The 12,178-nt window shown below is 37.3% G+C and overlaps 2 protein-coding genes across 2 annotated transcripts; both read left to right on the top strand.

The window, feature by feature from the left end:
- Window positions 1-855: 855 nt before the first annotated feature.
- Window positions 856-6,399, top strand: cenph (centromere protein H). The gene is made up of 10 exons (XM_059337523.1): window positions 856-1,172; window positions 2,897-3,037; window positions 3,244-3,299; window positions 3,383-3,428; window positions 3,524-3,592; window positions 3,711-3,767; window positions 3,856-3,919; window positions 4,901-4,952; window positions 5,351-5,511; window positions 6,241-6,399. Exons 2-10 carry the CDS (start codon window positions 2,916-2,918, stop codon window positions 6,331-6,333), a joined length of 720 nt encoding a protein of 239 aa, XP_059193506.1. The 5' UTR covers window positions 856-1,172; window positions 2,897-2,915; the 3' UTR covers window positions 6,334-6,399.
- Window positions 6,400-6,495: 96 nt separating this feature from the next.
- dimt1l (DIM1 dimethyladenosine transferase 1-like (S. cerevisiae)) lies at window positions 6,496-10,951 on the top strand. Its single transcript, XM_059337169.1, has 12 exons — window positions 6,496-6,666; window positions 7,783-7,856; window positions 7,989-8,075; window positions 8,733-8,794; window positions 8,903-8,996; window positions 9,083-9,132; window positions 9,237-9,360; window positions 9,697-9,789; window positions 9,893-9,957; window positions 10,062-10,125; window positions 10,238-10,344; window positions 10,438-10,951. The coding sequence occupies exons 1-12, from the start codon at window positions 6,609-6,611 to the stop codon at window positions 10,478-10,480; spliced, it is 921 nt and encodes a 306-aa protein (XP_059193152.1). The 5' UTR covers window positions 6,496-6,608; the 3' UTR covers window positions 10,481-10,951.
- Window positions 10,952-12,178: the final 1,227 nt, after the last annotated feature.

Raw genomic sequence — 12,178 nt, forward strand, 5'->3', positions numbered from 1 at the left:
AATATATTATTGTACATGTAGATATTAGGGTTATATGTAATAATATTAAAGAAGGTAATCTTTGTTGAACATGACAACTTAATGAGTGTACCTTTTTAGATCATGATATCAATGAGAATGCAGATGCAGCTGACACAGCCTACTGATCTTATCTTGCACATTGCAAATATTAATACTGGGAACTTGCACATTCCTGTTTGCACAGCTCATTTTCTTATTTAAAAAACATAATATTTGTAGGTATTGTTTCTACTGTTGATATTTTTATATAGGCTACTCATACTTTTTTTTTTTTTTTTTAACTTTTTCTATTATTTATATTTTCTATTTAAGCTGCTGTTTTTTGACTGAAGTATTTGCCTTTATCTATATCTATATTTTAGTACTTTGTTAGTTCTAATACCCCAACACACCACAGTAAATCCCTTGTATGTAAAAAATCTACTTGGCAAAAAACGAATCTGTTTCTGCTTCTGGTTGAGCTATTGCTGAAAAACTGGATGGATTTACTAGCTGTCCACAACAAACTGAATTAATAGTTTTTAAATCAATGGTAGTTCCATTATGTTTATGTTTTTCTTAGAATACCACATGAAAAAATGGAAACTGTTCAAAATCAGTAGGCTGTTTGATCTACCAAACAAAAAGTTAGGACACTAGCACTGTATAATACATAACTAATTACTAATTACATAACTATTAACCTCATACATTGACCTCATTGTGCATGTAGGTTAGATAACAATTGACAAAGACAATAAAAAACGTCAGTGTTTCCATTTTATTTTCCATATTAACAAACGGTCACTTCTTACTCTACGCCAGCAGGAGACGCTGCTCCATTTATAGATCAGGGGGATGTGACATCACTTCCTGGCGGGATTTCGATCTGAAGACGGATGTAAACAAAACAAGTGAACGATTTAACGGCCTTCATGCTGCAGTGTAACGTTAACTGACAAGTATAGTTTTGCCTAACAAACAATGCTTCATGTGTGATATTCGCTGAAAGCATTTCTAAAGTTATTGTCAAAGTTTTAACCAACAGTCGTAGTACGGTAACGTAACAGTGAGTGTAACGCTAACTGTCAGAGAGGAGTAAGAGAAAGTTAGTACCGCTACCCTTATTTAATTTGGATTTACCGGAAACGTTGATTTATATCAAAAACAAGGTAAGGTTTTCTAGGCCACTACTTATCGTTGATTCTGTCTTTGGACACCTTTTCATGGGGTCGGAATGTGAGTGGTGTGGTGAGAGGGGTTGTCTCAGCGCTGAAGAGGATCTGTCCGTATCGTTGCCTGTATTTATTATTTATTTTATTTTCTAATGTCATAGTTTATTTTTATACTTTTATATCTCTATTGGAGTTTGTGTCTGTGTCCACTTGACTTACTGAGATGATAGTTTTGTTGTTTATTTAACTCTTTGCCTTGCAGAATTTTGTTTTTGTTTTTGTTCTTTGTATTTTTGGGGGGAATGCATAGTGGAGATTCTTGATTGAACTTGTAATTATAGTATTGTGCAATAAAGTTTGAAAAAAAAACCCCAAACTTATCCTTGATTCATAGTATTAATGTGCAGAACCTATTCAAGGTCCTTAATACAATCCCAGTAACGTTATAGCGTTCAAAAATGTTCAAAGCGACAGTTCAGCCCAACGTTAAAAATACACATTTCCCTCTTACCTGTAATGCTATTTGTCAATCTAGGTCGATTGGGTTGACTGCAGAGACGCCTGCCCTCTCTCGAATATCGTCACCCTGTTAAAATAATCGCCTAACTATTTTTTTTCAAGTTTTGCAGGAAACACAAAAACCTTCACCAAAAAGCATTTTTTAACATGCCTTTGTGACTTAAGCAAGATATGGTAACACTTTATTTTGAAGGTGTCTACATAAGAGTCACACAAGCCTGTCAGAAACATGACATGACAAGTATCTTGAGCATTAATGTTACTTCAAAGTGTCATTAATGTTCAAGACACATCCCATGTCATGTTTATGACACGCTCATGTAGACACCTTCAAAATAGTGTTAGCATATCTTGCTTAAGTCACAAAGGCATGTTCAAAAAATTGCCTAAGTCACATTTTATTTTGACTTAGGCATAATAAATCAGCTTAAGTCACACACTTGACATAGGCCATTATCTTAAAGGGGTAAAATCACATGATCTGATCAACTGAGGATGTAGGCGATCATGAGGAGATGATTTAGGCAAAAAAAAAAAAAAATTGACAAAAAATGACATTTATTTTTATCCGCTGAAGTACGTCAAAACACTTGAACGTACTTTGGTTTGTGTAGAGTATTTTGCCTAAGAATTCAAATGTAATGCTTTGACACAATCACCATGTTAATGTATTAAATACTTAATACTACACTACTCACTAAAGGCATACAGGGTCGCAAAATTTGCGCAAAATGTAATCAAAGTTGCAGTCACAGAAGGCACAACATTTGTTAAAGGCAAAATTTGTGTCAAAATACCATCAGAATTAAGTCTGTAGAGATGTCCCTGCCTACAAATCATATTCTACAGACTTGTTTGGTCAAGATCCTTGCAAGAAAATCACATCATAATCATTCAATATATTTTTTTTAATGAAAATGAGAATGATGAGGCAGTGGTTGCCAGTTTTAGTCACCTTATATTCTGAGTAATTAACATACTATGTCGATATGTGTCAGCTAATGAACATGTGACATAAAAGATTAAAGATTTCATACTCAGAGTCACTCTACAGCATGCTTGTTTTTGCTTGGATATTAGTTTCATACATTATAAAATAATGTTGCAGATGAGGAGTAATCATTCTTTGAGATTAACAATGCTGAATTTTGTTAAACTCCTTGGATCTAACCCAGGTGATCTGAGTTGGTTTGTCTCTCCAGGGGCCTTCACTGTTTTGTGATGGACCAATCTGACAGCGTGGGGAACTTCGACCACCTGGTGGAGGCTGTGGCACTGAATGATAGTCCTGCTCCTCACAACTCCACTGAACAGAAAGAAACGTCGCCTACAGACATGCTGAGGTACTCCTCCCACATCTGCTTAAACATATTTATTATTACCCAGTTTCTAATAACTGATTGCTGTTTTTTTCTCTCATAAATTCCACTCCAACACCAGTGTTTGAACACTCTCATCTGCTTGAATCATGCACCCATGACAGCACATTATCTCATGTCATAAAACAATTATTAGAGTCTTTAAAACAGACAAAATGACTGTTTTTCAGAATAAAACAACAGATGTCCAACCAGTGCTTTGAGATGGCAGTACAGCTTCAAGCAGGTATGTAACTATTTGTATTTTCTGATTATATTGTATTGTCATTATGTTCACAAGGAAATAATTAATATTGTTTCCCGTTACAGGAAAAAATAAGAGATCATGCAGCACATCTGAAGCTGAGAGGGACCTGTGAGTATTTGTCTATTGATATTTAAACTAAACGAACATCAACGATGATTTCAAAATGCCTAATGTTAACATATTTTTTTCATTAAATGTTGCAGGCCAGATTATGTTGATGAGGTTGAAAGAATCAAGACAACTAATTTTAACAGCACATTAATACTGCACAGGTAAACCTTATCATTTATCATGTGTGATTTTTCCACTTTATAATAGAATAAGTATAATAAAGACCCTGTGAATTTTGGTTAACTTTGAAGTATTACTGTTTTTACCGGTGTTTTTCAGAATGCAGATGTGGCACGCAATTGGAGAAAAACTCAGACAGAATGATTCAGATGCAGAGTAGGTCAATTCACTACATATTAACAACTGACATACATTAACTTTTGGTTATTTTGATGATTGTATCATCCACTTGTGTTTTTCTTAGTGCCCTGAAAGCTGTGAATGGTCGCTGCATGGCTCTTTGTTCACAAATAACACAACTTCAGCAAGTAAGAATCATCCATTGTGTATATTTAGTGATTGTCAGAGATGATGTTACCGTGTTTAAAACAATTGTGTTATAAATTTGCTTCGACATCAGAAGAAATGGAACTGTGTTTATGCTTTCATTTTGTTTTACTGCTGTTTGTGGACGCCAAATTAGAATATTTGAGGGCTACTGTCATCACTTCTTATAGCGGGTAAAATATTTATGCAAGCCAGAGAATGATTTGTGATCCAACAGGTAGATATTGTCTAATAACCCCAGAAAGTCCGGGACTCAAACTACTAAAGCAGTATTTGGTTTTGGTAAAATCATTTTTGAAGTTGTAAATACCTCAATTGCCAACTATGAGCACAAACTGATTCCTCTGAGAAACTCATTGACATTACGCACTTTGAACTTGAGACGGCAGTGGAAATGGTAACTGTTGGCTAAATGAATCATTCTACATAATCTATATTCATGATCAATAAATATTAGTAATATCACTATGTTTTTGATGAGCTGTTAAATATTTGTTTACAATTATTGTTTAGATTTGAGAGGACAGATCAACTCCTACAGCTGATGCTTATTTGCATGTTGACAGCCAGAAGTTGAGAGGCGTGAATTCAAACTGAAATATAGTTGTGGCAAGAAAAGTGTCTCAGGGTAAAACAGATGGATGTGTAACTGCTGAATCATGGTTCACTCACCCACAGTGACCTTCACACCCTTTTTGCCGTGTGAGGAGGTTCAGTCTTAGACCTTGAGGTGTTTCCACCTCTTGAGATATGCAGGGAAGAGAAAACTGGTTCTGGGTGATACTGCCAACACTACAGCTGAGAAGAGTTGTAAAGGCCCCTCTTTATGACCTTGTTATTGCACACAGTTCAGAGTTTAATTTAGGATCAGAGTAGCGTAACAATGAGATTTTATATGAATTGTCTTGTATGAAACGGAGATAATTCCTTCAGAACTGTATTCCCTTATGTTTTGTTAACAGGAGTCAAGAGGTCTTCAAGATGAAATCGCAGAAACACAGAAAGAGAGGCTTGGTATGTTATATGATATACAGAAAAAGTACAAATACATTTTGATTTAGTTTATTCATGGTCCAGTTTGTAAACTTTAAACTTTGTAAACAGGATGTTTTTTCATTCAAACTACTTACCATGTGCAATATTATTTAAACTGTGGCCACTTTATGTTTTAGTACTTGTTTTGCTCGTCTTTGCACTTATTTGTTACGTGTCCCTGTTTATTGCACATGTTTAGGGACTTTTTTGTTGGTTTGATGTGTTTGACCTTCTTTTATGATTTTTAAAAAATGTATATTCACACCTTTTGCTTCTGCTTTTGCTGCTGTGACAAATGAATTTCCCCATTGTGGGACCAATAAAGTATAATCTAATCTAATCTAATCTAAACAAATGTTTTTTGTGTGTCTGTGTAGAGATGAAACGACTCACACATGAAAAAATTAAAGAGATAGAAGAGCTGATGTCGAAGAAAGAGCACCCAGATGGGGAGAAGCTCAAAGCTGTGTTGGAGAAAGGCCAGGCCAACCTGGAGAAATACAAAAAGATGACCATCATGACACAGAACGTTCTCAGGGTAAACAAGTTGTACAGAAATGGCGTTAAAGAAAATATGCTATTTGTCAATAATATGTTTTATATTGTTAATGCCTACAATATTTGCAGCTGGTGTACTAAAGGGATAGTTTGGATTTATCAAAGTGGGGTTGTATGAGGCACTTCTCTTTCGTGTAATACCTAAAGCCAGTCATTGCTCTTGTGAAAGCCACCAGACTATTGACAACTTATTTTACCTTACTCGGCAGATGTGTTCCAACTGCTACCTCGAGCAATTGGCTTGTCTTTGTTATTGTGTGACTTTGGTGAATCTGAACAAACTCTTTAAAACAAAGTCATCTAATAAGAAAAACAAACTAAGCGCTTGAGGCAGCGAAGACCAGCAATCCCTGTTGTGCAGAAAGTAAAATTACTGTTTTTGTTAATGAGGTCTGGTAAATTTGCATAAAGAAGGGCATCAGTTTCCACTGCATCTAATTAAACAGGACTGTCTGATGGCAACGTAAACGTGTGAAAATATTATAAATATGGCTTAAACCTGAGTTTATATTGATTTTTTTTTTTTGAAGGGTGGGCTTATTTTAGGTGAATAAAATACATTGAGTGGTACTTAGCTTGCATGTTGGTACCCTTGCTTGGTCTCCAACGCCATTTACTATAGGTAATACACTGACTATGGACAAGTACTTTATACAACCTCACTTCAAGAAATCTGGTCTATCCCTCTAATGTAAGTGTTTCTCCTCAGGGCATTCTCTTGGCCTGTAAAGTCAACTGGCTGGACGATCCCAAACTTCGAGACATCGCCATGTCGCTGGAGGAATTCCCCATATCTGATTAGAGAAGAATCATTTTATCTCGTATATTTATCTGTGTTGTTTAATAAATAATAAATAAAACTCCAAAACTGGCATTATGATTAATTTGTAAAAGCAATGAAGATGACACCCACTTGCCACAAGGGGGCGAAACAGGAATCCAGGACATTTTACTGCACGTCCTGTCAGCGAAGAAGAAAAGGAAGCTACACGTGTTTACTTCTCCCAGGCAGATATATTGTTAATAATTGTGTAAAATTTGGATTTCTGCATCTTTAACTGGAAGAAAACAGTAAAAATGCCGAAGGTCAGAGCGGAAAAGAAAAGCAGGCAGCACCAAGAGGTCAAAAACCAAGGTATGTTCCTCCAAGGAAGAGGCTAGCATTAGCATGGTAGCAAACATCAGTGTCAGCTTCTGTAGAAAATGGGCTTTAAAGTTTGTCATAACTCTTCAACACATTGAGTAGTTTTACCGTACCAGTGTTAAGACTACGCGTTAATGACAGGTGTAGTTGTCACGTCTGTCGCCTATGGTGACATGAAGTATTTGTTTACGTTAGTTAATTACGTTCATTGAGACTAATGCCAAAACTGAATTCAGGAAATCGTTATTTAACGTTGATCGATTGTTCCGCACATTTACATACATATACCGCATTGTTTAAGATATTCGTTGAATTGTGGGGCATCTTGTGGTTATTTCGGCATATAAAGTGTCCCCGAAATAATCAGCCAATGTCAAAACTATTGCCAATCAAGTTTTAAGTATGGCCACGACCAAGGTTCGTTCTGTGTTCAATCTACAGTATTAGCTCTGTACAGATACCTATCAAATCAAACTTTATTTATAAAGCACTTTTCATACAATAAATGCAACACAAAGTGCTGTACAGAATATAAAAACAGATGCAACACTTAACCCCCCCCCCCCCCCCCCCCCCACACACACACACACACACACACACACACAAACACACGTACACACACACACACACACACACACACACACACACACACAGACCCACGCATCCACTGCACACACACACACACACACTACACTAACTATCACTGAATTAACATGGAAGGGCACTGAGCAACCATGAGAGGAAAAACCACCTATGGGGGGCTCATCCACACCAGCAGGGAGCGCCGCCACCACAGAGACCCCCGATCCAGATAGACCGGGGTAGACTAGCACATGGTGCAGAGCCCCGACCCGGGCAGACCAGGGTGGACTCTGCACACAGGGCAGAGCCTCCCCAGTCCACCCAGCCCGAGGGGCCTCCAGGACGACCCCCCAGCCGGTAGACCAGACACACCTCCCAGTGTGGAGGCCCCCAAGTTTTTCTCGCGACATAACATTTTATGACCTGATTTATAGTTGAATCTACTTATTTTACCATGAATTGCTTTATTCATTAACATCACACAAGTAAGTCCAGTACAAAGTGTCTCAACCTCATCTGTTGCAGGGATCATGTTCAACACTGGCATTGGCCAGCACATCCTGAAGAATCCATTGATTGTTAACGGGATCATTGACAAGGTACTGATGCACTCTGGTACTGAGGAGTTAATGCTCAGTTCATTTTTGCACACATACACAAGCATCCTGTAAACAAAGGCTGTACACACATGATCATGATGATTCCTAAGCCAGGGTATGGCTGTGTTTCAGGCTGCGCTGAGGCCAACAGATGTGGTTCTGGAGGTGGGACCTGGTACTGGTAACATGACAGTGAAACTTCTGGAAAAAGCCAAGAAGGTGAGAGTGACAAAACTGCAGTTTGCATGTTGCTTGGTCACAATATCCCCCTAAAACCTCGGAAACAGGTCAGAAGTCATTATGAGCCCTCTATATTTTACTGTAAACAAAGATGGCCTGTACAGACTAGTACACATAAATGAATCACCATTTTGGCAAGTACTTTAGTATTGCATTTAATAATTTCTAAATTGAGGTTATAGTGTTACTACGATGTGATGTTACTTTTTAACATGATGTTGCTCTCCTTGTCCTGAGTTTTCCCCAATGCACCTTGTGTTTGTGCACCTTTTTAACCCATTGAAGCCTGGGAAGCGGATACGTCGTTTTGTAGTATTTGTATAAGCTCTCAAATACTTTTTGAATTTCATTTCTATCTGCTACAGAGGCTGAAAAATCTATTATTTAGTAGAAGCGTTGACACTTCTGTTGAATTTCCAGAAAAACTTCAGGTTTTAGGGGCTTATTTTAAAATCGCCCAGAGGTTTTACAGGCGTTTCAGGCCTCAATGGGTTAATGCCTTTAAAGACATAGCAAGGAGTAAAAATGGCAGAGGAACCTATACCTCTTGAAAATGTGGAAACAGCAGAATCATGGCTAATTGAAAAATAATTGCTTGTCACTGTTCAGCCATAAAATAAATTGTTCTTTTTGCAGGTGGTGGCCTGTGAGCTGGACTGCAGATTGGTGGCAGAACTTCAGAAAAGAGTACAGTGCACGTGAGTGGAGACAGACCCACTGTGCCAACACACATATAATGGCAGTACTTACATTTAAATATAAAGTCAATATGTGATCTTATAAAAGGACATTTTGTTTTCCGACAGACCCATGCAGACCAAACTTCAAATATTAGTTGGAGATGTACTAAAAACAGATCTGCCTTTCTTTGATGTCTGTGTGGCTAATTTACCGTACCAGGTAAAGACACGTGTCCTCCACACTGCACACAGTTAATTCAGTGTCTTCAATGCTTTTATCTCAAACTTTTTTTGTAAATTGTGCAGATTTCGTCACCGTTTGTCTTCAAGCTCCTGCTGCATCGACCTTTCTTCAGGTAAGAAACGACCAGAGGCCGTTCAGGTCCATCAGGAGTTTTTTGTTCTTCGTATGTCCATGTTGAGCATTTAAAAACTGTTTTGTTTTTTCACTTTTGCTCAGGTGTGCAGTGTTGATGTTCCAGAGAGAGTTTGCCATGCGACTTGTTGCCACACCAGGAGACAAACTGTACTGCAGACTGTCTATCAACACACAACTACTGGCCCGTGTCGACCACCTCATGAAGGTCAGTGTTCAACATGCTCACAGTTCAGAAACATCTTTTCTTTTGACAAGAGGTTTCTGGAAGAACAGTAGCCTCCGCTTGATGTCATTCTCATAGGATCTATAATAATTTTACTTGATACTCTGGTTAGGACAGCACAACCTTAGTGGACATACAGGAATAACAGTGTATTTTTATTTATAAAATTGGAATTTTAACCATTTTGTCACTGCAAAGCCTTAGTGGGCATGTTTGGTAGGCTAGTTCTGGCCCTTGAGCCACATGTTTGACCCCCTTGCTTTGGATGTTTTAGTTATCTCTATGGCTCATTGATGATTTTTCCCCCCCTTTGTTTAGGTGGGGAAGAATAATTTCCGTCCTCCTCCAAAAGTGGAGTCAAGTGTTGTCCGGATAGAACCGAAAAATCCTCCTCCTCCAGTTAACTTCCAGGTGAGCTTTGACTCTTTGAATAGTTAATGCTGTATAAATACAGTTGGTCAAAACAGGAGGAAATTGTAGATATTTAACATTTTGTTTTCTTTTCCCTGAAAAGGAGTGGGATGGCCTCGTCAGAATAGCCTTTGTAAGGAAAAACAAAACTCTCAATGCAGCTTTCAAGTAAGTACCTGTTTGCAGCACACACTGCCTCCCTAATTCAAGTTTTTTTCGGTCAAAAAAACCCCCAACAAAAACAGACAATAATGTTGATTTATAATTTCCAGGTCCACTGCCGTAGAACAGCTGCTGGAAAAGAACTACAGAATTCACTGCTCTGTACACAGTGTGGTGAGTCAGTGTAGTTTTTCAGTCATGTTGGACTCTCAACTGTTTTGAAATTGTAGTTTAAGTTCACTCCTCAGCCAGGTTAAATGTAAAGTCTCGTGCTACATCCTTACAGGAAGTCCCAGCAGACTTCAGCATCACCAAGAAGATTGAGAGCGTTTTGCAGGAGTCTGAATTCAGTGAGAAAAGAGCCAGGTCCATGGACATTGATGACTTCATGGTGTAAGTTCAACACATACTAATTGTTTATTTTTCAGCCTTTTTTCTTCAACTGTCAACATGTTTTAATTGTGATCTTTTTATTTATCCTCACAGGCTGCTTCATGCATTCAACTCTGCAGGGATCCACTTTTCTTAAATGGCAGAGATAACTCAAGCGAACACTGCTATGACTGTTATGTCCCGCCTTAAAGCCGAGAGGAGAAAAGTTAGCATTCAGATGAGTGAGAAGAAATAGATTGTCTGACTGATCTTCTCAAGCTTTGTTTGGAGGATCTGAATTTCAAATGTTGAAATAGTTGGATGGACAAATAATATGTGGATAAGGATACATTTAAAGTGCTCATATTGAGTGTGCTATTTTACCTTAATGAGTATATATAAAGTGTCCCTGAGCATGCATGCAGCTTTCTGCAGATGAAAGCTGTGTAAACCCTCTTGGTTGTGCGACGGTCTGTCGGTGTGAGTTTGTCACTCATTAAAAATATTCTGCAGTGGACGATTATATTATTACTAATCTCAAAGACATCTACAATTTTTATGTCAAAATTACCTCTTGATGGAAATGGTCAATGTTTAAATAAATTGAGATTGTTCACAAGTTTTCTTTTGATGTCATTCTTTTCCTGTTCTGCACCAACACCAACTGTCTATAAATGGTTCTGCAGACTTTTAATTTCTGATTTTGTAAAAAAGAATTTCTGATATTAGACAATTTTAGTAAATTAATCTAAAATGTTTTCAGTGAAAGTATGACTACATCATTTTCCCATTTATGCTTGTAGATGTAATGATTGTTGTGAGTGTACAGGTGCTTCTACATTAGAATATTATGGAAAAGTCCGTTTCCAGTAGTTCAAGTCAAATAGCCCCAACGGAGTAATGAGTGCATATAGATGGACATATTTTTCAAGGACCAAAATTTCCATATTAAACATACTTTTTAAAATTGGTCTTTTGTAATATTCAAATTTCTTGAGACACTGGATTTTTAGATCTTCATTACATGTAAGCCATAATTATTACAATTAGAAGACATGACATATTTCATCCTGTGTGTAATGGATCTATATGTGTTATTTCCACTTTTTGAATTTAATTACTGACATAAACTTTTCTAATTTATTGAGATTCACTTGTATGTATGAAAACTTCTCAGCAACACATCTCGACATTCATCTATTAAAACCCCGCTACGTATTTATTATATTACTTGGTAGATTGTATAGCCCTACAGTCAATGAATGTGCAGTTGGTAATCATGACCGCTAGAGGGCAGTGAAGAACTTTATTATAACGATTGGTGTACTAGAGCGTCCTTTCAAAATAAAACTAATGCAGATATTGTAGAAATTCCGCATTTATCTAAAAAAAAGAATCTGCCAAGAAGCGGTTGATATAGAGAATGGCTGACCAATTTTAATGCATGATAGATCAAACTTTTCTTGTATATCTGTATATTATTTGTACATTTTTTTCAAGCCACTACAATGCATGATGTGGCATTGATTTTTGGCAGATTTTACTTTTCACGGATACACATTGCTACCCTAGCTGCTGTCACTATTCTCTGTAAAATGCGAAACGAGCCCAAAATACGGAGTACTGCTACGAGACACACGCTTTATGTATATCTTTACATACATTTTAGTTCTCCATGAAATGTGTAAATATGTGAAAATTTAGCAAGATTACACCTGCATTGATTTTGTGCTTCTTAGCGACACAATAATATGGTCAATTCAGCCAGGTTTTGTATCACCATTTCTGCGCAGAGAAGGTTCTTGCTAGAAGTTATTCAGTGTCTTTATTTGGATAACTAATTGCCACATAGCCA

The sequence above is a fragment of the Centropristis striata genome, chromosome 7 (assembly GCF_030273125.1).
Source record: "Centropristis striata isolate RG_2023a ecotype Rhode Island chromosome 7, C.striata_1.0, whole genome shotgun sequence".
NCBI lineage: Eukaryota > Metazoa > Chordata > Actinopteri > Perciformes > Serranidae > Centropristis > Centropristis striata.